General features: G+C 53.7%; 1 protein-coding gene across 6 annotated transcripts in view; it reads left to right on the forward strand.

The window, feature by feature from the left end:
* The first annotated feature begins 10366 nt into the window (after window positions 1-10366).
* Window positions 10367-27480, forward strand: part of UBTF (upstream binding transcription factor) — a 28334-nt gene continuing 11220 nt past the window's right edge. Inside the window, exons 1-9 of one of the 6 annotated variants that reach the window (XM_084615864.1) lie at window positions 10367-10664; window positions 10821-11216; window positions 16068-16210; window positions 22341-22516; window positions 23048-23131; window positions 24137-24292; window positions 25728-25792; window positions 26473-26593; window positions 27061-27171. In XM_084615864.1, the coding sequence (XP_084471990.1) occupies window positions 16153-16210; window positions 22341-22516; window positions 23048-23131; window positions 24137-24292; window positions 25728-25792; window positions 26473-26593; window positions 27061-27171 (771 nt within the window). In that variant the 5' untranslated portion in view covers window positions 10367-10664; window positions 10821-11216; window positions 16068-16152. Of the gene's footprint in view, window positions 10665-10820; window positions 11217-11392; window positions 11554-11771; window positions 11793-12458; window positions 12479-16067; window positions 16211-22340; window positions 22517-23047; window positions 23132-24136; window positions 24293-25727; window positions 25793-26472; window positions 26594-27060; window positions 27172-27480 lie in introns of those variants that run through there. The other 5 variants (XM_084615869.1, XM_084615868.1, XM_084615865.1 and 2 more) reach the window with 5 other exon arrangements.

A 27480-nucleotide genomic window follows, 5' to 3' on the forward strand; every position in this document is an offset into this window, starting at 1 on the left:
GTGGGTGGCGGAGGCAGAGGCCGGCTTGCATACAGCCGACAGATGCGCTCGGAGCTGTCCCCCACCCTCTCCACAGCTCCAACTATTTCCTTCAACCTTGACCTAGAAAGAGCGAGCGAGCGTGTGCCTCTCTCCCCTGCACTGGGAGCTCGTGCAGCCCCCGTGCACGGCCCTGGGCCTCTCTACTGCACAGGCTTTGCTTAATTATGTCCAGCGCCCAGGGGCTCAACGCTGGACTCCCGCCAAAGCCCAAGGAGGTCAGCCTGCATCTGGGGCTGCCTCCAGCTCCGGCTGCTGCGTTCCATCCCCTTTGGGGCCAGGGGCTCTGCCTGCGGGATCCCCCATGCCTCAGCCTCTCTGCCAAACCCCTGCACCGGCCTGCAGGCCCCGCCACCTGGGCTATGCAGGGGCGGCCCTCTGGAGTCCGGATTAATCAGCAGAGAAGAGCAGATGCAGAGTCAAGCGGGCAGCTGGTCAGCACAGACCCTGCCTTTGTTACCATGAAGTCACCCTCAGTGCTTGGGGTCCAGCCGCACGAGCCTCTTGGCAGGAGCAGGATCTTGCGGTCTCTGTGCCTCAGTTCCCCCTGTGTCGAACAGGGATAATGCTACTGCCTTTGTCTGTCTTGACTATTTAGACTGTAAGATCTTCAAGGCAGGGGCGACTGCTAGGTGCCCGTACAGCGCCGAGCACCACGGAGCTCCTGATTTTGACTGGGACCTCTAGACGCTATTGTAATGATCATCATGAAGTAGAACTTTTCCATCTCTACACCCTGCAACTGTCCAATTGTCTTTTCAGAGAGGGTTTTGGGTTTTTTTTTAAATTATCTCCTTTCTTGTCCCGGAGCTGACATGGCCCTACACCCTTCACTTTAACGATAACAATTCTGGAAGGGGTATTGAACCTTGGGCATCAGGGCTAAAGCCGATCTCTAACTAGTAGAGATCAGGATGAAATCTAAGGTGGGGGGGCGGACTCTCCCACACGCTGGGTTCTGGCACCTTCCTCTGAAGCAGCCGCTGCTGGCCACTCTCAGAGCCTGGATATTGCAAGGCTAAATGGACCTCGGGTCGGACCCGGTCTGTGACCAGAGAGCCAGGCTGCCCAGTGTGCTGTTCCCCATCGAGACCACTCTGTATCAATTCAGACACTTGTCAGTGTCTCCCTCCCCCCTTCCTCCCACCCAGAAATCCCTGCTTCTCTCTCTCCTCCTAAGAGTCAGACTCGCCAGCTGCCTTTCCCAGGAAGTGATGTCTCTAAGATCCTTGCCAGCAGCAGAAGCCAATCCACCCTTCAGAGGCCAGCTCATGCCAAGCTGTAGGTCACCGAGGTTCCTGGGGGTTTCCTGATCCTCCAGAGGGCACCTTGACAGAGAAGATCTGGGACATGAGGCTGCGGGGGGAGGTTTGCCTGCAGCAAGCATCAGATATGGGGCTAGCCCACTGGGGACCCTAACAGGAATATTCCCCCACCCCACCACAACACAACACATACTAATAATTAATAGGGGGCCCCCTTGAGCTGCTCGGAGCCCTAAGCAATTGCTTAATCTGCTCATGCCTAGTGCTGGCTCTGCCAGCCAGACCAGAATGCCCCTGCCTCCTGGCTCTGTGCTCCACCTCCTGTCTGCTGCCAGGTCCCGCCCCAGCCCTCCCATTGGGGCCCAGTGGGAGGGTGGGTGGCACGCATGTGCGGCAGAGGCCAGGGAGAAGTTGGCATAGAGCCCTGCAGGCCAGCTGACGGAGAAGAGCAGCCAGGCAGGGAGTAGGAGGATCTCTCTAGTGCTGTCAGTAAGGGAACCAGAGTAGGGAGGGAAGCAACTGGGGCAAGAAAGGGGGAGGCGGACGCTGCTTCTCTGTGCAGAACAGGGAGGAGTACAGCGGTCAACAGTGCCAGAAGAGCGAAGTCATGCAACTGCCACTGCCATGAGCAAGACAGGAAACTTCCAGCCCTTTGATGGGGGGCGTCTGAAACCGCCTGCTGGTTCTTTACCTTCACCCATTAACATTTCATATCTTTGCTCAGTGCCATCGATGCCCGGGGCGCCTGAAAAGACTTTAGATCAAGCCCTGGCCCCAGCGCTGATCCCGTTATCCAATCCACTACCATGGACCCTAGCCCCTAGTCCAGGCTAGCAGGAGCAGATCAGGTTGCAGGGATGGGGCTGTGAGTGGGACAAGAGGCAATGCCTACGAGAGGCGAGTTGGGACAATCCTCTAGAGAAAGGGAGGGGGGTGGTGGAGAGATGACTGGCAAGGAGGGGAAGGTAGGAAGGAGCCCAGCAAGAGGAGTGGGGAGAATGGTTGCTTGGCAGATAAATAATTAATCATAACAGCCAGAACTCCTTTACCCTGGGCCAGGAAAAGTCTCCTCCCCGTGTCGCAGATCCCACAGCGAGCACCATGTCTTGCCTCACCACTTTGTCACTCGAGCAGGGTGAATTATTAGCAGGAAATCATTTATTCTCTTCAACCCCTTCTACGCAATTCACATTTTTAGATTGTAAGCTTTTCAGGCGGGGACTTCATTTAGACAGAGCCTTGCACAATAGGGTTTGGATCTGCCTGGTGCTACTTGGCATTCCCCTGAGATTAAATCTTCCTGTTAATCCATTAGGTGTATTTAGCTTTTTTCTTGTTACCAGACTATCCACAAACAGGGCAGGATTTTTACTACTTTGTTATTCAACACTGTTGGACAAATCACTTGGCATCATGACTGGTGTTTTTCAGCCAATGATCTGCTGGTCTCTTTAGTTTATCATTGATCCAACTTCTCTTATAGAAAAGAGCTTTACTAATGATGCAACCAAAAGGGCTCTACGAAATTTGCATCACAATCGTATAGGGCCCAATTCTTCATTGCCCAGCACCGTGGGCAGTTATTAGTTCTGGTGTCAAGTAGGTGTAAAAAAGGACAGTGAGGTTTTTAGACTAGTGAAACTGACCACATCTGATGCAGGGGAGCAGAGAATCCGGCCCTGTATGCATTTTTGTTCTGTATTTGTACAGCGACTAGCACAGTGGGGTTCTGGTCCGTGACTAGGGCTTCTAGAGCCTACAGTAATACAAATAAATAATGTCCTCGCTTCTTTTTAACCTCTGGCAGAAGGGATATTATTCTCTGTTAAATTCAGGAATTTAGAAAGCTTACAATCAAATTCCAGAAGAGATGAGATAAAGGCTTGGTTTACACTTAAGTTTTACCAGTATAACTATTATAGTTCTGGCATTTTTAAAAAAAAAAACAGAACAGTTATTTCAGCCCCCCGCCTGGAAGCCGTGATACTGATATAAAAGGTGACTTGTACTGGTGAAGTTATTCCCTGTGGGAAAGGGCAATACCAGTATAAAGCACCTTTAAGCTTTACAACTGCTTAAACAATACAACTGCTGTGTCAACTATTGCAATCCCATGGCATATCTTTGGGGATCGCTGTATGACATTTAGGAATGGTTTCGGTCTGACTAAAACAACAAGGAGTCCTTGTAGCACCTTAGAGACTAACAAATTTATTTGGGCATAAGCTTTCGTGGGCTAAAACCCACTTCATCAGATGCATGGAGTGAAAAATACAGTGACTGTGTTCTACTCCACAGGGGAGGGCTTTCACAGCTCTTCCAGGAACTAAATACAAGGGGCGGGGTGATTACGATCAGGATCCCAACAAGGGCAGTCAGGACCAAGGGTCAGAGGAGGGTCAAACCCAAGGCTAGCAGTAGCAGAGAAGTTCATAGTCAGGTTCCAGGCTGGGGTTGGTACCAACGGCCAGAGTCCAAGTCAGATTTCAGGGTCCGGGTCAGGATGCAAAGTCCAGAACAAGCTGAGGTCCAAGCCAGGAGTTCAGGAGCAGTCATGGCCACTACAAGAGATCCACACTATTGCCTGGACACTTCCTGGCATGCCCCTTGGGTTTATATAGGTCAGGGAGCCAATCAGGAACCATGTGGCTGCTGCCTGTCAGACCCTTTGGGGCAGGACTTCCCATGGTCAGTATCCACAGCAGGCCACAGGCTCTAGATCTGTGGGGCCTTACAGTTAGCTTGGGGAGTGTAAACAGCTCTGGAGAAGCACCACTCCTAAACTGGCCTACACTAGGTTTTCCAGAGACTCCAACAAAGAAAGGGCTTTGAGTCTAAAAAGCTGGCTTGAGCAGGGGGCTTCCCTTTTGATGCAGCAGACGGGCAGGACTCTCTGTCCCAGGATGGGCCCCAACCCCTGCAGAAGAGTTTGAAAGCCTTTGGCTTGCTAGACTGATGCCAACCTGGCTAAGGCTGCAGCATGCCTCTAGGAACTTGTTTTGTGCATGTTTTCTCTGTGTGCTTTTTTGTCCTTCCAATAAATGTACTCGGCTGTAGAAGAGCCGTGGGGTTCCTGGTGAAAGCACGGGCATTGTCCTCAAAAGGTACAACTTTCTAGTACAGACAAGCCCGCGGACTTTTCTCTTTTTTACACTCAAATTGTTCCCCCCCCGCCTCGCCTTTAGTCTATTTGTAATGGGCTCTGTCTGCCATACTCCCCCTTGTAATTTCCAGCAGGACAAAGCGAGTGCGAAATGTTACCAGATCAGACCCTATGACCCAGGAGGTCCCTTCCAGTCCTACGTTCCATTTGACACTTACTTTGCCCTGCTGGACGTGACCACACAACGGTGCTGAGCAACGATGAATCGGGCCCCTAGTATCTCGCCATAAAAAGAAAAAAAAATAATTAGCCAATGAATGATTTGCAAATGAGCAGCTCCGAGGTCTTCTGAGGTGTGATTGGCCTGCTAGGTCACATGTTTTATGAATGATCATTTAGTAGCGCAGCGGGAGGCCCCAACCAAATTCAGAGCCCACTGTGCTAGATGCCGCACATCCCTGTGGTAAGAGACAGCCCGTTGCCCCGAAGGGCTTACAATCGAATTAGACGGAGACAGCCAGTGGAAGTATTAGCCTCTCCATTTTATAGAACTGAGTCCCAGAAAGATGATGTGCTGCAAATTCTGAGTCACAGTCCAGTGTCCTAACCACAAGCCCCTCCTTCTTTAGAAGCAGGAAGTCTTGCAGGAATTAGCCGTGAGGGGTTGTAATTACCCGACAAAGCAATTGTGTGAACAGAGAGAGCGTTTTGAAGTAGCCGCCGGTGTTCATCATCGTCATTTACACTCGGATTTACAGTGCCTTTGCCAGCTTCCTGGCATCCCTAACACCAGAGCAGTGAGTTCAGCTGCCATCCTGCCCCTTGCCATGCGTTTCCAAAAGCCATTTCACACGCCCGCCCCCGTGACAATGTTCTCTTTTCCAGCATTTGCTCTCCCTTGTACCAAGCAATTCATGATGCAGGCCCTGTCCTTTCGTCTGATGCCCACTGGTTCCGTAGTGAGCCAGAGTGCTTGCTTCATTTGTTGTAGAATCAAGCCGCTCTCTGAATGGCTTGGAAAATCAGTTCATTCCCCTGCTTCACTCAGTCAGAAAGCAGCTTGTTCACAAACGGGCAGCGGATTTGAGACATGTGGTATGTTTTTATAAATCCACTCGCTTCAGATTTTTTTAAATTTCATCTGTAAATTGGGGCCTCGCCACCCAGCAATCTGTCCAGCTTTAGGGGTTCCCTCGAGTATAAAGGGAAGCGGTAAAGTCACTGCGATGTAATGTCACAGGATAAACCGCTGTGTGACCTTTGCTGCTGTGACTATAGGCCTCCATTCCAAGCATATGCTGCTCCATCTTGCACCAAACGCTCTCATATTAAATAGCAGGGTGACTGCAGCCTGCCCTGGTTTATGCTTTGGATTTGAGGAGCTACTGATGTACCCACAGCTGGGCAAACTGTAGGCATCTCTCTGCTCTAGCAGTGTTATGGCATCGAACCAAACGGAAAGCAAACAATGCAAAATGTAACAACTACACAGGGCCCAGATTTGTGGTGCTCGCAGCTGAATTTAAAGGACAAAGGGAAATCAGGCCATAAAACATATACAGTATTGATTTTGTACTCACTGGCATGACCTCTGCTGATACTTAATCACTATGGATCACTTGGTGATGACCTGTTCTGTTCATTCCCTCTGAAGCCCCCGGCATCGGCCACTGTTGGAAGACAGGACACTGGGCTAGATGGACCTTTGGGCTGACTCAGTGTGGCTGGTCTAATGTTCAATGAAAAACAGAGCTGAAATCCAAGGAGTTGGGGGTTGCCATAAAACAATGCTGAAGTTGGCCCCGATGTGACGTTTAACGAGCTGTTTCCCCAAAGACTGAAATAGGGCGACGTTAGGTGAGTAGTGTTTTGAACCCAGAGGCCTCCAACATGCAAACACATACTCATAGGAGTAAATTTACACACATGAACAGTGCCAGTGAACCCCGTGGAACAGCTCACATAAATAAAGTTAGCCATGTGCATACATGGTTGCAGAACTGGTGCCTTGGATGGTAGTTCTGGCCAAATTTTGGCCCTGATCCTACAAATGGACCCAAATGGGCGGTGCCTGGGGCCTACAGGCAGCCCCCGAGAAGTCAACAGAACGCCACATGGGTGCTGGGGTCCAATAGCATGGATCTGATTGCAGGAGCAGTCCTTTGTTTACAATGTGGGGGAACAGTACAATACATGGGTAATATAATATATGAGTAATGTAAGAACCCTACATTACTTTATCATCCGATGAAGTAAGCTGTAGCTCACGAAAGCTTATGTTCAAATAAATTTGTTAGTCTCTAAGGTGCCACAAGTCCTCCTGTTCTTTTTATAGGAACCCTTAGAATTGGATATATTAGAATTGGGAAAGGTGCGGTGAAGGGTAACAAAAATGATTGGGGTATGAAAATGGCTTCCGTGTGAGGAGAGATTAATAAGACTGGGACTTTTCAGCTTGGAAAAGAGATGGCTAAGGAGGGATATGATAGAGGTCTATAAAATATTGACTGGTGTGGCGAAAGTGAATAGGGAAGTGTTATTTACTCCTTCACATAGCACAAGAACTTAGGTGTCACCCCATAAAATGAATAGGCAGGAGGTTTAAAACAAGCAAAAGGAAGTATTTCTTCACACAACACAAAGTGAACCTGTGGAACTCATTGCCTGGGGATGTTGTGAAGGGCAAAACTGTAACAGGGTTCAAAAAAGAACTGGATAAGGTCATGGAGGATAGGTCCGTCATGGCTATTAGCCAGGGTGGGCTGGCATGCAACCCCATGGTCTGAGTGTCCCTAACCTCTGATTGCCAGCAGCTGGGAGTGGACCACAGGGGTGGATCACTCAATGTTTGTCTGTTCTTTCCCTCTTAAGCACCTGGCATTGGCCACTGTCAGAAGACAGGACACTGGGCTAGCGGGATCATTGGTCTGACCCAGCGTGGCAGTTCTCATGTTCTAATATTGAGTGTATACAAACGGAAAAGGAGTACTTGTGGCCCCTTAGAGACTAACCAATTTATTTGAGCATAAAATTTCGTGAGCTACAGCTCACTTCATCGGATGCATACTGTGGAAAGTGTAGAAGATCTTTTTATACACACAAAGCATGAAAAAATACCTCCCCCCACCCCACTCTCCTGCTGGTAATAGCTTATCTAAAGTGATCACTCTCCTTACAATGTGTATGATAACCAAGTTGGGCCATTTCCAGCACAAATCCAGGTTTTCTCTCCGGGAGGCTGTGCACCAAATAAACACATAGTCAGAGACAACACCTGCTTCGAAGAGCTCCCGTCTCAATAGACAAGACAGGCTTGGAGCGGAAGGGGAAAGAGAGGCAAAAGGACATAACATGCCCAAGGCCGCATAGTAGGGAAAGTGGCAGTTCTAAATAGAAGCCAGGTAGCCTCCTAGTTCACTGCACTACCCACTAGGCCATGCTGCCCTCACATTTAATTAAGAAAAGCAGTCGCGTTTCACAGAGAACAGTTACCCTAATACCCACACTAATCAAGTGGGCTAGGAACACTAGGCCTATATCATCAAAAGAGACCCATGGCGATGAGCTTCCGAAACTTTCTTACCATGTTACAGATTTTAAGCAAACACATAAGTGTTTGCATGATTTTCTCTTGGTGCATCTTTTTGTTCTATGTTTGTACAGTGCCTAGCACAGTGGGGTCCTGGGCCACAATACACAATCTCTGCTCATGTAATTTCAGCTCTTTGTTTCCCCGGTAACTGCAGTACTTATATAGGACTTTGCATTCTCAAAGCACTGTACAAATATTAAATAATTCCCCAATCTATACTCTGAGGTCCTTTTCTCCCTGTAGTAAGAATCGCTTTCCCACTACGCAAAGACTAAGTTTTGGTAGTTTAGTTCCCTGCTGTCCACAGGCAACAACAAAGAAGATAATAGCACTGTGGAGTTTCTTGGTTCTGAGTTGGATTCCCTCACCCTGGCCCATTCTGTTGCAGTAGAGTTATGGACACCAAAAGTAAAAATCCTGATCCTGTAGTGAGCTCTGCATGGTGGAGCCCTATGATGCTTAAAGTTCTGTACAGGATCAAGGCCCTGGATCTGGCTGATTTAACTACAGGCCTGGTAGTCTACGATGGAAAATGGTGCTGTTTTTGCCTTACCTTTAATCAGACTCGACATTTATCACCTGCCAGTATAATGGCTGAAATGAGTGTGAAAATGCTTTTAAAACTGGTAGTTTTTTTAAAATACTCAAGAAATAAAATGAATCTTACATTCATGTAGCACCTTTCTTTGCACATCTAGCTCTATATCGGTAGAGAGAGCACTACTAAAATGCAGCCACCTCTGGGGTGGAGTGCACCTAGTCAACTTCATTGCAACATGCAGCAAAATTGTGGAAGGGGAAATTTTGGCCAAAGGATATTGTGGGGAATCCTCTGTTTTAACTAAAGTTTCACAGCATTTTTAGGGCCAAATTTTCAGTGGTCTGCCATCCCTTTGCTAGCACACATCACGCACTCACATTTTCACGCCTACAATGAACTGTGGTGTCAGATATCAGAAATTTTCCAGTGAAATGTCAGTTTGTGGGAACCGAAGCTGTCTCTGGGCCAGGGTTGATTTTGATGAATTTCACAATTCCAAACATTTTTGAATAAAGTTTAGACACTGACAAAACGTTCTGTTTCGACAGCGTCTAAATGTAAAGGCTCCATTTTGTTTCAAAATGATTTTTCAGTTAGAAATGTTAGTAATCCTAAAAAAGTTTTAAAAGACTAAAAAAGGTTTAAAGTGATTTTTTTTAGATTATTGGTTTATGAAAATTGAGATTTAGACTCTTCTTCCCAATTTGTGAATGGAATTTTTTTTAAAGCTTCTAAACCAATCATGAATGGGAAGATCATCTCCAGCCCAGCTCTAGCCTCAATTAAGATGTGCGTCTGCCATTCTTCATCTAACGGCACACACACACACACAAGCAGGTTCATATGTGTGTGTACACAAGTTGCATCCACCAAGAAAGGGGCCTTCACCTCATTTAAAATTTTGGCCCATCCTATGCAGAACAGACAAGACCGACGGTTTTAAGGTTTCACCCAAAATGATCACTTTAAAAGGCAGCTAGCCTCTGGGTGAAACACAGCAGCTGTTTCACACACCTCGGTGACAAAACATGACAGTTTTAGAGCAGGAAGTGAACCATGCCGAAAACCAATGGCAGTATTTTACACCAAGGAATTGTAGAATTTTGGTTTTTCCCCACCAGTTAACAAGGATAAGATTTTTATTCTAAATTCCTTAGTGTAGACAAGGCCTAAATATACTATTATATTTTGGTTCCTTTCCCAGACCTGAAGAGATCTGTGTAGCTCAAAAGCTTGTATCTTCCGCCAACAGAAGTTGATCTAATAAAAGATATGACCTCACCTACCTTCTCTCTGGTTTACACCAATGTACTTTAACTCTTCCCTAGCTACCACCTCACCACCACCATGTTAAAACTAATGGACATTAATCTGTGATAACCCCTTTAGATTTTCCAATACTGTGTAAGGTATCTAATGCAAAAGGGCAGAAAAACAATTGCAAATTCTGTTGTGGGAATCCCTGCATTGGTAGCCAAAGCAAAACCATGTAGAACCCTCCTCCTTGTCTAACGTTTATGGGCCTAAGAGCAGGTCCACCCACCCCAAGAGAGCTCATAACACTTAATTGCAATTTTTTTTTTTTGGTCTGTAGGAGCCGCTTGCTTATTGGGATTGCCATTAATTTGACAGGCAGATCCCAGACAGGGGATTGGCTAGCAGCAGATGACGCCCATAACAACAAAGGTGGAGTTGGAAAAATTAGATTAAAAAAAATTGAGGACGGGGGGGGGGGGGAATGAAAAACTCTCCCTTCACCCGCCCCCCTTCGGCTCTGAAATATACAAGTGTCAATTTCACGGTATCGTTAACAAATCCAGCGGTTCACCCAGTCCGGGAGGAAAGTGTGAATTTCACTCTAGACCTGTTTGTGCATTTCCTGGTGCAAGAGACACACCACAAAACTCCCCATTTTCTTCCTCCGTCTCCTTCTTCCCCGTGAGCCTGTTTACAACGCAGCCACTTGCCGTTTAGTTCAGCTTCCTTCTTTTGCGTTGGTGCAAATGTCTGTCCCAGCCCCCGGAACCGTACAGAGAAAAGCTGAATTTTATTTCTGGGCAGAGCTGGAACTTTAAAAAAAACCCAAACCAACAACCCAGGCCCTCTTTCTGCGTGCTAGTCGAGGTGGGTTGTAGAGGAAATCGACCATTTGAATTGTTGGGGCTCTTGTTGCAAACGCCTGAAGAGGATTGTTGCAAATGTAAGCTGTTTTTTTTTTTTCCCTCCCTTCTCTTTCCCTGTCTCTCCCTTTTCCCTCCTCCTCTGTTCTTTTGGCTACAGTGTTGCAAAAGCAAAGAGCAATAAACACGCACACACAGAGAGAGTGAGAGAGACAGACAGACAGGCAGCCCCGTAAGAGCCAGAAGAGAGAGTTAAAAGAGGAGAGGAGAACGGTCTCTCTGACAATCCCGTTTAGGGAGCAGATGGAAAAGTGGAGACTTGTGAAGGGCTGTGAGGTTGGCTAAGGATCCAGGAGCGAAAAGAGCCCGGCTGATTGGAAGAAAAAAGCAGAGAGATGGAGGCGGGGGAAGTGCAATCTCTCTGCGGGGACTGGAGCGAGTCCACGCCCGGGGCCAGCGCTGCAGAGCTGGCTAGCATTCAACCAGCGCTCCCCAGCTAAAAGCACCCAAAAAAAAGCAGCCCCCAAGTTCCTTCTTCAGCCTGGCTGATTTGCAGGTAGGTGCATTTTGGAAGGGGGGAAAAAAAACCCCCCAACCCCACGACCTCCAGCAGTAAACGCGCCCGATGCAGCCCCCTGTTGCAAGGGAGGGCGGGTGGGAGAGACGGATCAGGGGGAGGGGGGAGAAGGCACGATCCGAGGCAGCGCTTGCTGCACCGGGCTGCTTTGCTGCAGCAGGAGCGCATGTCGAGCTCGCCATTAGCCGACGCTCTGGTTCGCCATCTGGGGCTGGAGGAGGCGCTTTGTTTCCTCCACAGGCTCCGGTGGCGCGGTTGGCTGCAGCTGCTGCTTCTCCCCCCCGGTTGCAGACTCGGCTGGTGCCCGGCTGACTCGGTAAGGAGAAGGCGATCGGGGCAGGAGGCAGCGGGCCTCGGGGATTTTTTTTTTTGTTTTTTTTCCCCCCCCGCGTGTGGTAAAGCGGGGAGATTTTTGTGCTGGCCGCCTGGGCAGATCGAGGCGGATTTTCCACGCGCTCCGCGAGCAGAGGGGGAGGCCCGGGGATCTCGCCATATGCAGGAAGCGGCGGCTGCATGAGCCTCGGCGTGCCCGGGCCTCGGGGCTTACAAAGCGGGGTGGGTGGAAAGCGGGCTGCTGCGGGACCGGGCCCCCCTGGAGCACCCGCGGCGGCGGCAGGGGAGGGGGAGCCCGCCAGCCCGCCGCCTCGTGGGCGCTGCCGCCCGGCGCTGCCGCTCCGCGGGCAAGGGGGGGGGACCGCACGAGGGGCTGGAGCGGGACGCGGGCGGCTCCCGGGGCGGCTGGCTGCCGGGGGCAGGTTTCCAGGGCTGGGCGGTTGGTTTGTTCGTTCGTTTGTTTGTCTCCCCGGGGCGGTGAGTTCCGCGCCGGGGCCGCTGAGGTCGCCGTCTCCGCCCGGCCGCCGCCAGCCCGCCCGGCCGGCCGCCATCCGGTGCGTGCCCCGGCTGGTTCCCCGGCCGGGCGGAGGAGCGGGGCTCCGGCGGGCCGGGCCGGGCGGAGGAGCGGGGCTCCCCGGGGGTCGGTGCGGGGAGGACGCGCTGCCCGGACGCCCCCAGCCGGGCATCCAGCGCCGCGGCGGCGCCCCCCGCCTCCGCCCCTAGCGGCTCCGGCGCGGCGAGTCCTGCCCCCGCCCGCCCCCTCCTGCCCTGGAGCCTCGGGAGGCGGCTCCGCGTCGGCGGCCGCCGAGCGCCCGGGGCCGGAGCGGGGCGAGCCGCGGAGCCGGCGGGCGGAGCCAGCCATTGTCCGCCCGAGCCCGCCGCGCGGGGAGCCGAGCCGGCCTGGCCCGGTAACCGGGCGGGGAGAGCGCCGCGGGGGCCCGAGCCTCCGGGGCGGAGGGCCCGAGTCTCCGCGGGGGGGACCGGAGCGGGGCGCCGCGCAGGCCGAACGGCCCCGGCTCTCCCCGGCGGGCGGGGAGCGGGCGGCGGCGGAGCGATCCGGCCGCGGGGGCCGAGCCGAGCCGGGCCGAGCCCCGGGGGTGGCGGCGGCGGCGGCTCGGAGGCGGCCGCGGTACCGGGGGGGGGGGGTCGGGGCAGGCCCCGCTCCGGGCGGCGGGGTGAGGCCGCGGCGCCCGGCGGAGGAGGCCGCCTGCTCTCCCCGGAGGGGGTGGGGGAGGGAGGCGCAGCTGCTGGCGCGTCGGTCCCGCCCGGCTGCCGCTGCCTGGAGGAGGAGGAGACTGGCGCTGGCCGGAGCTGCGTTTGGGCAGGGGCTGCGCAGGGCACGTGGGGATCCTCCCCCCCCACCCCCCCGCATCCCGGCCTGCTCCTCCCCCCCGCCACCCCGGGATCTGCCCCCCCCATCGCGGCCTGCTCCTCCCCCCCGCCACCCCGGGGATCTGCCCCCCCCATCGCGGCCTGCTCCTCCCCCCCCCGCCACCCCGGGGATCTGCCCCCCCCATCGCGGCCTGCTCCTCCCCCCCCGCCACCCCGGGGATCTGCCCCCCCCATCGCGGCCTGCTCCTCCCCCCCCCGCCACCCCGGGGATCTGCCCCCCCCATCGCGGCCTGCTCCTCCCCCCCCCCGCCACCCCGGGGAACTCCCCCCCCCCATCGCGGCCTGCTCCTCCCCCCCCCATCGCGGCCTGCTCCTCCCCCCCCCATCGCGGCCTGCTCCTCCCCCCCCGCCACCCCGGGGATCTGCCCCCCCCATCCCGGCCTGCTCCTCCTCCCCCCCCCGCCACCCCGGGGATCTGCCCCCCCCATCGCGGCCTGCTCCTCCTCCCCCCCCCGCCACCCCGGGGATCTGCCCCCCCCCCATCGTGGCCTGCTCCCCCCCCCCGCCACCCCGGGATCTGCCCCCCCCATCCCGGCCTGCTCCTCCCCCGCCATCCCGGGGATCTGCCCCCCCATCCTGGCCTGCTCTGCCCCTCCCCCCGCCATCTTGGGGATCTGCTCCCCTCCCCTCCCGGCCTGCCCCTCCCCCCCGCCACCCCGGGGATCTGCCCCCCCCCCCGCCATCCCGAGGATCTGCCCTCCTCCATCCTGGCCTGCTCCTCCCCCCGCCATCCCGGGGATCTGCCCCCCCCATCCTGGCCTGCTCCGCCCTCCCCCCGCCATCTCGGGGATCTCCTCCCCCCGCCATCTCAGGGATCTGCTCCCCTCCCCTCCCGGCCTGCCCCTCCCCCCCGCCATCCCGGGGATCTGCCCCCCCCATCCTGGCCTGCTCCTCCTCCCCCCGCCACCCCGGGCATCTCCTCCCCACCGCCATCTCGGGGATCTGCTCCCCTCCCCTCCCAGCCAGCTCCTCCCCCCCACCACCCCGGGGATCTGCCCCCCCCCATCGCAGCCTGCTCCTCCCCCCCGCCACCCCGGGGATCTGCCCCCCCCCATCCCGGCCTGCTCCTCCCCCCCCGCCACCCCGGGGATCTGCCCCCCCCATCGCAGCCTGCTCCTCCCCCCCGCCACCCCGGGGATCTGCCCCCCCCATCCCGGCCTGCTCCTCCCCCCCGCCACCCCGGGGATCTGCCCCCCCCATCCCGGCCTGCTCCTCCTCCCCCCTGCCACCCCGGGGATCTCCTCCCCCCCGCCATCTCGGGGATCTGCTCCCCTCCCCTCCCGGCCTGCTCCTCCCCCCCCCCCGCCACCCCGGGGATCTGCCCCTCCCCATCCCGGCCTGCTCCTCCCCCCCCTGCCAGCCCGGGGATCTGCCCCCCCCATCTCGGCCTGCTCCTCCCCCCCCCCCCCACCTTCCCGGGGATCTGCCCTCCTCCATCCCGGCCTGCTCCTCCCCCCCACCATCCCGGGGATCTGCCCCCACCATCCCGGCCTACTCCTCCCCCCGCCATCCCGGGGATCTGCCCCCCCCATCCCGGCCTGCTCCTCCCCCCCACCACCCTGAGGATCTGCCCCCCGCCCCAATCCAGCCTGCTCCTCCACCACAATCCGGCCTGTTCCCCCCTCTCCCCATCCCAGGGATCTGCCCCTCCAATCTCGGGCTGCTCCTCTCCCTGCCCGGGGATCTACGCCCCCACCCCCGCCAACCCCGGGCTGCTCCTCCCCCCACCCGGGGATTTGCCCCTCCCTGTGCCTGGGGATCTGCCCCCCATCCCAGCCTGCCCCTCCCCCTTTCTAGGGATCTGCCCCTCCTTCTGTCCCAGGATGAGCCTCCCCCCCACGATCCCAGCCTCCGGGCCATCTGGACCTGCTCCTCCCTCTGCCCCGGAGGTCTTCCCCCCACATCCTGGCCTGCTCCTCCTCCCACCTGGGGATCTCTCCCCCCATCCTGGTCCGCCCTTCCCTCCATGCACCTCCCTCTGCCCCTGAGGATTTCCCTCTCCTCTTGGCCTGCCCCTCTCCTGCCTGAGGAGCCCTCTGGTTCCTCCACCATGATCCTGACCCAGCCCCAACTCTCCTGTTTGAGATTCCCTTTACCCTCCCCCATCCTGCTCTTCTCCTCCTCCTCTGTCTGGGGATCCCTCCTTCCTCCCCCCCCCCCCATCCCTCCCTCCCCATGATCCCAGTCCAGCTCCTCCTCTCCAGTCTGGGGATCCCTGTCTCTCCCTCTGCCATCCTAGCTTGCTCCTCCTTCTGCCTGGGGATCCCTTTGCCTCCCCCCCCCATACCAGCCTGCTGCTCCTCCCCTTCCTCCTGGGGATCCCTCTGCCCCCCCACGTGATCCTGGTTTCCCCCTCCCCCTGCCTGTCTGTGTTTATGTTTCCCTCTCCCTCAGCTCAGCCCTCTCCCCCTCCATTCTGGCCCCGGGAGGTCTTTCTGCTCCCGCCCCCCCCCAATACCAGCTGTCTTCCTCCCCTTGCCTGGGGGTCCTTCTGCTGCCTCATCACAGCCCAGCCCCCTCCCTCGATCTCAGATCCCCCCTCCTTCTGACCCCCATACCTGAGGATGTCTCCCATGCCCCTGCCCAGCACCCCCTCCCCATTTGACGGGAGGAGTTTCCGGGCTCTCTGACTTATGGGTCTATGAAAAGGGGCCGGCCGCCCATTATTTCCCCCTGTCTCTGGGGTTGGCCTTCCTCTGGGTCCCCCTTCCCACAGGGGAGAGGAGGAAGAGGACAGGAGTTCAGGGTGGGGTCCTCTGCATTGTGCATAGAGACAAGGATGGGAGGAGTCTACTGGAGGGTGGGGGCATGGCTAGACCTTCAGAGTCCCACTCCTCTATGCTCTAGCGCTTCCCTCAGCTGGAGGAAAGCAGGGCCCTTGGACGCCTTGCCCCATCCCTAACCTACCCAGGCTTTTGGCAACACGATGCAATTTTTCCGGGGTGCAGATAGCTGAGTTCTCCTGGCTCTTGTTGTGATTGGGGAAAGGGTCCCTTTTTAATTCGGAGAAGAGGTTTCAGCTCCACCGTTGGGATGGTCCGGAGACCAGGGAGGAGAAGTTTTCTGCAAGCGGAGTTTATAGCTCTGGTTTCCATTTGATTTTAGAGTGAAGCTTGGTTGATTTAAGGTAGATTGAGAGGCAGCAGGAGAGACCCAAAAAGGGATCGCCCTAGGGTCAGACAGGTGGAGAATGAACGGAGAAGCCGATTGCCCTACGGACTTGGAAATGACAGCTCCCAAGAATCAAGGTGAGAGCAGCCCTGTTGCCCAGGCTTTCCCCCTCTGGATGGGATCTGTGCTTTGAGATCTTCTGTGTGTACCCACCCCCCAAAATCCTGCAAAGATCTAAGCCTATGAGTAATCCCAATGAGACTACTTACGTGTGTGTGTGTAGTTAAGTACTTGTATGAGTCTTTCTAACAGCGTTTAAAAATTAGAAAGGTGCCTTCATTGTGATGTAATAAAATGTACCTAGCAGTTAGAGCAAATCCAGAATCCGTACATGGAGTTGACCTTCAGACCATGCTTTCTGCTAGTCCTTTCCTGGGGCCGCTCAATACAATTATTTAACCTTTAAAGGGGCCACTAAAACCGACAGAGTTAAGGCTGATGCTCCAGCCCCACTCTGTGCAGTTGTGGATGTAGAAAGGGGCCTGGCTGACTAGTTTATGGATGCCAGTCAGGAAATTCAAAATCGAGGCCAACTTTGATTGGTTGGGTGTCATGATTGTAACGTTCGAACAAAACATACGGGATCCGATCCATACCTGACGTGATCGAGTGCAGCTTCATTGACTTTGCTGGAGTTGCAGCTGTTCACATTGGGGCTGGATTGACTCAAGTCTCCACGTAGAGGCCCCCAGCTCCTAGGTAATCCAATTTTCAGTTTGGGGTGTTGTTTTTTTTTTTTAAAAAGTGGTTTTAGCCCCACACACGTACAAATCCGAGTAGAAAAAGGTGTGTTTGGATAGCCCTTAGCACAGTGTGAGCCTGGGCCAGGACTAGCTCTCCTGGGCGCTACGATACCGCAAATAAATAATAATAATTCTCACTGATACGGTCAGAATCAAGCTCCCTGTGTTAATTTTGCCCTGAAAATGGCTGCCTTGAAGCGCTTTAAAAAGCCCTTGGAAAAACATAAAGACCAATACTGGACCCACCCCCACCACAAATGATGAAAGAGCCGACTCCCATCCATTCCTTGCACAAATACCCAAGGCTCCCTGTGAATCCTGGGGACTAGAAGGCTGCCAAATCAGAGCCCAGAAGATAGAGTCATGGAAGATCAGATCCCATGCTTGAGGGTGTGGATCATCACATGTAGAGAGCTGCAGAAATTCTCCCTGCAAAGCACACACGCCCACCCATCCACGACAGCCCATGTACATCATTGCTTAGTTGGCCACTGCATTCCATCGAAGCATCTGATATAAGGTCCAGTTTGCTCTGGGGTGGTGGATCTGATGACATAACAACACAAAATGCATATTAATGAGCCATGCGGGTCTGTCGGGTAGCTCGTTTGATTAACTATAACAGGTGTAGTGCAGCTGTGAAAGGGAAATTGTCAAGGTTGGACAGACACAGAATTTAGCCGACCTTAAAATCACATACACACACGCAGCCCTTCTCCCCGTCGGTCTGCCACCAAAATGGAGGTGAATGGAGGCTAACTGGGGAGTGCTTTGAGGGGAGATTCTGCAGCAACAAATCTAAGGGGCGTGCAGGGACTTGGGGACGTACAAAGATCCTGCTTTCTGAACCAAATATGCCCTGGTATAATCAGGTAAGTTTATTTCAATGCCCTAGTAGAATCAGGTGCATTGATTTCAGTGGAATTGCGTGCATTTACACAAAGACTGGTGTTGGGTGGTTGAGAGGAGCGCAGGATTTCTGTAGTTTCCATCAACTGGCCGTTCCCAAGAATGGAGCAGGGAAATCCATTACGGTGCACCCCGGAAGCCAGATGCAAGAGGTACACGTGAGGTCGGCTTAGGCCTCACTATTGTCCTGTTAACGTCTGCTGTGTGATATAAAGGACCGTGGTTGGCTCTTTGCGTAAAACTCTTGACGCTGATGGGTGCAGATTGAAAGCAGTACATGAATGTAAATGTTACCTTGATCTGGAATATGGAGTCTAACCAATATATTTTAACATGTAATGATTAAAATGGTAGGCAAAGTTCACAGCTGTTAATTTTTCAAATGCTGACGAGATCAGATTGTTAACAGCCAATGTTTAGGATGGCCAGCTCTGAAAATCTCAGGAGATCTGAACTTTTAATTCCCTTTAATGTTCATGGGAATTAGGTGTCCTTATCCCATACAGGGCTTTGCAAACCTCAGTTTTATCCCATGTTGAGGGTAAAAATTCTGCAACCCTTCACTTAAAATCAAAAGCCTTCGAAAGGTGAGCTGCATAGTGGAAGGTGGTTTTGAATTGAGGGTCTGATCAAGCTTTCACTGAAATCAGTAGGCAGCTTCCCCACAGGCTTTGAGTCAGACCTGAAGTACAAATCTTAGAATATAGAAACAACATAGAAGACTTGGCAGAGAAATACCAAAAACCCGTGTGCTTGTTTTCATATCTTTACTTGCACCCTTTGTGAAAATCCAGACTCCTCCAGGATTTGCTGGGCATGCCCAGGAATGCAACTTTGTGGACAAAGTGGGACTTCCATAAGATTTCCAGTAGCTATGATGTCCCAGAAACTTCCGTTTACTTGTTGCATTTAGTCTGTTTAACTTTACTGTAGATATTTAATTAACGTTTTCTTCCCTATAAAAACTCCACAGCCCCCCTAGGCCACAGCAACTGGTTTTCTGCCTATAAAAGCCAGGGCCGGCGTTAGGGGGTAGCAAGCAGGGAAATTGGCTGGGGCCCCCACACCACAGAGGACCCCACAAAGCTAAGTTGCTCAGGCTTCAGCTTCAGCCCCAGGTGGTGGGGCTTGGGACAAGCAGGGCCTTGGCTTTCTGCCCTGGGCCCCAATGAGTCTAATGCTGGCCCTCCTGGGTGGCCCCCCCTAAAACCTGCTCACAGCCCCCCAGGGGGCCTCGGACCCCTAGTTGAGAACGGCTGATCTGGACCATCCCTGGCAGGGGCTTGTCTAATTTGTTCTTAAAAACCTCCAATGACAGAGATTCTGCAACCTCCCTAGGTAATTTGTTCCAATGCTTAACCACCCTGACAATTAGACCTTAGGAAAAACTTCCTAACTTATAAATCTCCCTTGCTGCAATTTAAGCCCATTGCTGCTTGTCCTGTCCTCAGTGGTTAAGAAGAACAATTTATCACCCTCCTCTTTATAGCAACCTTTTGCGCACTTAGAGAGGGGGCACAATAAAAATCTTTGTCTTCCCTTTTCCAGAGTAAACAAACCCTGTTTTTTCAGCCTTTCCTCATAGGTCCTGTTTTCTAGACCTTCTGTCATTTTTCTTGCCTCTGGATTTTCTCCAATTTGTCCACATCTTTCCCAAAGTACAATGCCCAGAAGTGGACACAATATCCCAGCTGAGGCCTTAACAGAGTGGAAGAATTATCTTGTGTCTTGCTTACAACACTCCTGCTAATACATCTGAGAATGATGTTTGCTTTTTTTACCACAGTATAACACTGTTGACTCTCATTTAGTTTGTGATCCGCTATAACCCCCCTCCCCCCCAGATCCTGTCCTGCAGTACTCCTTCCTAGGAAGTCATTTCCCATTTTGTATCTGTGCCAGTGATTATTCCTTCCTACTTGAAGTACTTTGCATTTGTCCTTATTGAATTTCTTCCTGTTTATTTCAGATCATTTCTCCAGCTTGTCAAGATAATTTTGAATTCTAATCCTGTCCTCCGAAGTGCTTGTAACTCCTCCTAACTTAGTATTGTCCATTAAGTTTATAAGTGTGCTCTCTATGCCATTATCCACATGATTTATGAAGATATTGAATAGTACGGACCCAGGACAGATCCTTGTGGGACCCTACTTGATATTCCCTTCCAGTTTGACTGTGAATCATTGATGATTACTCTCTGAGTACAGTTTTCCCAACCCATTGTGCACCCCCTTAGAGATGGTTCGTACAGGCTGTATTTCCTTAGTTTGCTCATGAGAAGGTTGTGTGAGACAGTATCAGAAGCCTTACTAAAGTTAAGTTGTATCAGGTTTACCGCTTCCCCCCCCCCCCACCTCAAGGACTGTTACCCTGTCAAAGAAGGGTATTAGGTTGGTTTGACATGATTTGTTTTTGACAAATCCATGTTGACTCTTACTTACCGCCTTGTTATCTTCTAGATGTTTACAAACTGATTGTTTGATTATTTGCTCCATTATCTTTTGGGTACCAAAATTAAGCTGACTGGTCTGTAATTCCCTGGGTAGTCCTTATTCCCCTTTTTATAGCTAGGTGCTATATTTGCCCTCTAGGATCTCTCCTGTCCTTCATGAGGTCTCAAAGACAATTGCTAATGGCTCAGAGCCAGCTTCAGAGATCTCTCCATAGATTCAAGGGGACCATTTCTGATCAGGTGGTCAGATCTCCCGCATAACCCAGTAGTTCTGTGCGTGTGTTGATTGCTGAGAGAAACAACCAAGGAAGAGAATGACGTTTAACTGTCTGCTTCTCCAGGGTGCACTCTCTCCCAGTTTTCATTCATGTACGTCCTCACTTTGAGCTCTGAATCCAAGCCTGCCTTCTTGTGAATCGCATGTGGGTTATGCAGTCCATTTACCCGCGTCAAGGGCCAGCGCTCACGAAAGCGGGAGTTAGAATGGAAACGGCCACTCTTAAAGCAGTGGCTTCAGAGTGCACGGGTTAGCCTGCAACACACTGCTCTCTGCAGATGTGGATAAGCGAGGCCCCTGTTATATTGTGTGGGGGGGTGTTGGAGGTCTGCTCCCCACCGCACGCAGAGCAGCTCTTCATCTGCTGAGGCTGTGCATTGTAGCCCCTGAGCGTTGATGTCTCCCTCACCCCCTGCTCTCTGGGGCGCTCAGCTGGGATCACTCTATAATGCTTAGATTTTTCAAGTCAGTATTTGCAGGCCTCTTTTCAGGGCCTGGGGAGGGGATGGGGGAATTGCTTGGGTTGGTTCAAGGGCGGGGGGATGGGATAAAACTGAGCAAAGGAAAACGTGGGCTGAATGTCAGGAAGAAAACCCATAAGTAGTGGGATCTCGGTGCCCCAGAGCCATTCCCCAGGGACCTGCATTACATGGGTCCTTTTCCCCTTTGGCTCTGACTTCTGTCAGCCGAGGTGCTGTGGGAGCATTAGAAACAAACCTTCCAAGCTCCTAGCTGTGCATTCTGCCCGGCCTCTCAGCTGCCCCCTTCGCCTCCCTCCCTGGGAGCTTCCTGCTTCTTCCAGCGGGCAGCATGCAGGTTTGGTGATTGCCCCCCTACGCCAGCCGGCTGCTGCTGAGCATCTGCCTGGCAGTGCAGTAACACAGAGCAACGGGGCTGGCCCTTAGACAGTCTTAGCGGGGGAGTGGAATTTATCTCTGTCCAAGGGGCAGAGGGGAGCCAGTTTGTGCCTCCCCTATTCAGAAGGCTGCAAGGGCAGGTTCCGGTTGCTCTAACTGGTGTCCCTTGGAGCTTTGCCAGGGTGCAGAGTAGCCGGGTTGTGAGAGTGCCATGGTCGCGATGCTCCTCTAGAACTGCCCCTGCACCCCATCCTCCTGTGCAGCTGGCTCTGCTCCAGCCATAGGGGCTCCCTGCACTGGGGGACCACAACTGTGGACCTCCGCTAAGCTCTGGTATGGCATAAACTGAGCTCTTCCGAGCCTCTGGAAGCGCTGTAGCCATGGCTTTCCAGTGCCCCTAGGCCTCCCTTTTTAATATGGGGGAGGCTTCCCAGGTTTGCCAGCCTGCTGTGCAGAGAGAGCTAAAAACATCCCTTAGAAAGAGAACATTCTTGCAAGAGGCCATCAGGTAAAGTCTTGCCTTATTGCGTCAAAGAAACAGCCCTCAGCCCTTGCATAGCAATAGCTACCAGCTTGTCTGCTGTGGCTTTAAAACCAAAAAAAACCCCTCTGGCTCATGCCGAGTGAAATTTTGGCCTGAGCTGGGAAGTTTTGGCCTTTAGAAGAGGATGGAAATGTCACTGGTGATCACCCTAATCACCCAGTCCAGTCTGTCTGCATTACAGTGGAGAATTGCCTGCTGAGATCTGTAGTCTCTGCATGCTGGGCTGCTGTTCTAAAGGGGAGGCTGGTTGCAAGCAGCAGCTGGTCAAGTCTGGGTGCTGGGGTGCTATCCTGCTTGTGGCTGTGTTGGGTTAAAGGGCTGGAGCTCAGTAAAAGGCTTCCATGCAGAGCTGTGTGTCCTCCAGCCTCAGGGAGGGCCAGCTGGCTGCGATACAGTTTCGATCATTTGTTTTCTTCCTTGCTCAGACTGTTGGTCCCAGGAGGACATGCTGACCCTGCTGGAGAGCATGAAAGGCAACCTGCCCTCCAACGACGGCAGCAAATTCAAAACCACCGAGTCCCATCTGGATTGGGACAAAGTGGCCTTCAAGGACTTCTCTGGCGAGATGTGCAAGATGAAGTGGATGGAGATCTCCACCGAGGTAACCTCCACGCGTTTGACGTGACGACCGTGGACTCTCTCCTGAAGCTCATGCTATAGGGTCAGGGCTTTGTGTAACACAGGGGAGTGAGTGGGCTGAACAGGGGCGTGGGAGCCAGGAATCCCGAGTCCCCTTCCTCACCCACCTAAACAACCAAAGTCTGATTACCCGGCCTCAAGACTTGGGTTTTTCAATCATTTGTGTTAACTTTCTCCCCCAGCTCTAGCTCAGCCAGTGGCTCGCTGTGGGCAAGTCCCTTCCCCCACTCTTTGCCCTATGCCCCTCTGCAGAGGGGGGATGACACTGACCTGTCTCCCAGGGATGCTTGCGGGAGGGCTCAAACCATGAGCCACAGCATTATTATTGAAGTGTCGAGGGTTGTAGGGTTTAGCATCAAAGCATTCGGCGCTGTACAAATCGCAACGTTGCGACCCCCCCCCCCCGCCCCTCACGGCTTGTGATCTGTTGATCTATTATCACCGTGGCGCTGTTTGATCTGTCGTCGGAACTGATCCCTGCTTATTCTTGTAGGTGAGGAAATTCCGAACGCTGACAGAACTGATCATGGATGCTGAGGAACATGTAAAGAATCCTTACAAGGGCAAAAAGCTCAAGGTAGGTAATCAGGACGGGGCCAACAAATGGGGTCTCGTCTTCCACCCTGTCCAGGCTGGGGGATCTCAGCAGGGGGCAGCAGAATTGCCTTAACCATCGTTTGGAGGAGCGGGAGTTGTCTTCTGTACTGGAGTCCAGTAAAATGCATCACATATCAAGTCTCCCGTATGAGATATTCTCTGGCAGGGAAATAGACTAGCTGATCTACTGGGCCATTCCAGGGCTAACTCTGTGGGGAAAATTTTGCTTCATTCTGACAGATAACACTGACGTGCTTCCCAGGGCGTGGAGGATTAGTTAGCTAAAGTTTATAAAGCCCGTTGGAGGTGGAAAGCTCTGGGCAATAGCCACATATGGTGACCATGTGAACTACATACAACAGGCATGGGTGTGTTGTTGATAACCTGTGTCTAAGTTTAGAGCAGAGGGCTGCGAATTGGCTCTGGGAGGCAATGTGGTCTAGTGGCTACAACACAAAATGGGAGTCAAGACTCCCGGGTTCTAATTGACTCTCAGCGTGCGTCAAATCACTTCCCCATTTTGTGCCTTAGTTTCCTTTTCCCCATCTTAAAATGACAATAGTACCCACCTCACGAGAGGGGCCGTGAGGCCTAATTAGTGTGTGTAAATGGTTTTGGAGAGCCTAGGGGAGCCCCTTGTGGCCTTGATGAATCTGAAGGATTGTTATTTATCTGTCTTAGGTACTCGTATGGGTCCCATTACCATAGCACGGAGCACCTCACAGCCTGCTGTGTGTGCATCCTCACAACCCCCGTGAGGCAGGGCAGTGCTATTCTCCCCTCTCCCTCGTCACAGATGGGGAACCGAAGCACAGACAGACTAAGTGACTTGCCCAAGGTCTCATAAGGGGTTTGTGGCAGAGCCGGGAACTGAACCGGGTCTCCCAAGTCCCAAGCTGGTGCCCGAACCATTGGGCCATCCGTCCCCTTACAGGCACATGGTGTGCATAGGGATGTATTTTTTTAATTGTCCTCTCTCCCTCAGAAACACCCCGATTTCCCCAAGAAGCCCCTGACACCCTACTTCCGCTTCTTCATGGAGAAGCGAGCCAAATATGCCAAGCTGCACCCTGAAATGAGCAACCTGGATCTGACCAAAATCCTGTCCAAGAAATACAAGGAGCTCCCCGAAAAGAAAAAGGTACGTGAAGCTACAGAATGTGGGATTTGGGAGCTTCTCTCTCTTGCACGCATGCACTCGACTTAGGAGCTGATCCTGTGCTCCATGCAGCCAGATCCCCCTATAGTCAGTTTTGGGGCAGGGAGGGGGCCTGGACAGGCTCTGGAGTCTGCCCACGCAGGATTAGGGTTCAGGTGGGCCACAAGTCCTTAGGACAGGGCATGTTCAGGGAGGTAGTGTGACCTGCTGGATCGAATACTGGGTTGAGACACGGGAGCCGTGGGTTCTATTCCTGGCTCAGCTGCTGGCCTGCTGGATCACGTTGGGCAAGTCACGTCACTGCTCTGTGCCTCGGTTTCCCCCGTCTGTACAATGGGGATAATGACACTGACCTCCTTTGTAAAGCGCTTTGAGATCGTTGAACGAACAGTACTATAAAAAGAGCTAGGTGGTATTATGTGTTTAAACCTTTTGTGCTCTTAAGATTCCCTTCCTTTCCCCCCAAGCACTCAGTATTTCCTAGAATTTGGGATCTGTGCAGTGCCGGGGGGAGGGTGTATGGTGAGGAGATGGGTGGTATCCAAGCTCCACCCCCTAATTTTTCCACTGAAATGGTCGGCAGTAGAACGGTTACAACGTTAATTGATCCTCATTAGGCTTCAGGGATAAATGTGCGTCCGGCACTCCTCGGCCAGAGCTCTGGGTCCAGGCTGCCCCTCTGGGGACTCAGTGACACTGCCCTGCCCTAGGTCCCCCGGGGAAGGTTTGCCCTGCAGTCGGAAGAGGTTAGGAACTGACCCGTTGCTGTGACAGTTTAAGATCTTCACGTGAAATGTTGGCTCCACCCAAGAGGTCAGCCCTGGCTCAATCCATCCCGTGCCATGACCCAGCGGTCACCCACCCGGCTGGGTCAGACGTTCCATTGGGGTGGCAGCTGCATGCGCCATTCGCTTTATGTTCAAGCCCTAACCTGTCCCCGCAGACGCCTTGGCGCTAACCTGCGTATCGATGTGACGTGGGACAGCTATAAATGTCCCCTCCGACTACCTGGTGCCAGGGCCTTGTGGCCTGAAACCAGGCCGCGGTCTGCTTTGTTGTAGACAATGGCCAGGTTGGGATCTTTCTGTCGCTTCCCAGGGCATTCGGTGCCCCATAGGATGAATGGGATTTGTGCATCTAACCCCCCTTAGGCAGCTTGGAAAATCTCAGCCCCTAGCTACCGTTTCTGGATCCAATCCTGCAGGTCCTGCGAGCCCTGAACTCCTATGGACCCCTGTAGAAGCCATGGTGCTCAGCACTTTGCAGGGGTCAAACACTTCATTTGCAGGGCTGGCCGAGATGACTGGGCACCAGCCTCCCAGCACACGGGACTCCCCTTCCTTTGCTGGGCAGCTGTACAGAGGACTCCGCTGGCTCCCCGCCCCTGTTAACGCCCTGTCTCCTTTGTCCCTCCCAGATGAAATACATCCAGGACTTCCAGCGGGAGAAGCAGGAGTTTGAGCGGAACCTGGCAAGATTCAGGTAAGACACCGACCGGCCCCGAGGCGATCTCTAGCTGTGTTCGTCCAACTAATCGGGGATGATGAGCATTTCCGGGTAACACCCACAGAGGGAGGAGCCCTTTGTGGGGGGGGACGACAACGAGGAGGAACAGCACAAAACAGGGGGTTAACAAAAGGAAAGGAAGGCTGAATCGGAATGGTTTCCTTGGCGCTCAAGCTGGGAGTCCTGGGGACCCGGGCTGGGGCAGGCGGGTCAGTAGAAGGCTCTTTCTCTGACAAAGCAGCCCTAGAGTGCAGACATTGGGGAACCGCCTGTGGGTCTATCTCCCATCAAGAGAATGATGGGGGCCCAGTTGATGAGGTCCTTAAATACATTAAAGGGATCCTGCTTTGGCCCCCCACTTCAGCGTGGACTCGATCTCTTCTAGCTCCAATTCCTGTGATCCCCTGACTCTCTTCTTGAGCCTTTTCCTAAGCCACTAGGGTCATGATCCTCAAAGGCATTTAGGCTGCTGACTTTCATTAAAATCAATGAACGTTAGGAGCCTAAATACCTTTTTGAGGTTCTAGGCCTCGGTGTGGCCCTCTTAGGTTCGGGGCCGAGATGTTCCAGGGTGGGACCCGGTTGATCAGAGTCTGTCTCTTCCTTTCGCTGCCTCTGACGCTCCCCCCCCCCCCTCTTGTCCCCGCTGCGTGCAGGGAAGACCACCCAGATCTTATTCAGAACGCTAAGAAGTCGGACGTCCCTGAGAAACCCAAGACCCCCCAGCAGCTGTGGTACAATCACGAGAAGAAAATCTACCTGAAAGTGCGCCCAGATGTGAGTTCCTCGTAGAGATGTGGTGTCTCTGTGTGTGTGTGTGTGTGTCTTTACACCATGGGAGGAGGGGGAGAGAAGCCAGGGATGGGAGGGGGCCTGAAGGAAGAGGCACCAAGCAGAAGTCCTGTGCTGTCCGGACAGAGGTAAGGAAGGGGTGCCGTGTGTCTGGGAGCAGACCCGGTGCCTGAGAGAGAGGGGCAGAGCACTGATTTCACTCCGGCTAGGGAAGGGACGCAGCACATAGGGGCAGGATGGTGCAGTGAGCAAGCCCAGGATCGCTGTGTTTCCCAGAGAGGTGCCAAGCCCCGTTGCACAACCCAGAGCAGTGAGATCCCCAGCGCAAAGGCGACTCCCCTCCCACGTCCCCGCGAGCTCGGCTCGCTGCCCTGCCATCCCAGGCGGGAGAGAGGGCAGGCGGGGCCCGCATTTCCCCCCCTGTGCCCTCACCTCTGGCTTTGGGTTTTCAGGCCACCACGAAGGAGGTGAAGGACGCGCTGGGCAAGCAGTGGTCTCAACTCTCCGACAAAAAGAGGCTGAAATGGATTCATAAGGCCCTGGAACAGCGAAAGGAGTACGAGGTAGGGAACAGTCACCAGTTCCCCTCCATCTTCTCTCCGGCCCGACGGGCGCTACCTCCCGGCCACCAGCCGAGGGGCGTTCCGGGAGCTGGCCAGCCCCTCTCTGTAATCAGCCTGAGGGGTTGTTGTTGAAGGATGCAGGCCCCCCTCCTTCCACTCATTGTGGGGCTAGCCCACAGCCCAGGTAGCTCAGAGCCTTCCACTGTAGAGCTTGGGATCCATCGCCTCTCGAAAGGGAGGATAGGTGGGCGAGGCATAGGGAGGTGACTGGCTTCTCTCCTCCTCCCCTCCCCGTGCTGGCGGGCGTCG

Source organism: Lepidochelys olivacea, assembly GCF_965140295.1.
Source record: "Lepidochelys olivacea isolate rLepOli2 genome assembly, chromosome: 27".
Classification (NCBI taxonomy): Eukaryota; Metazoa; Chordata; order Testudines; family Cheloniidae; genus Lepidochelys; species Lepidochelys olivacea.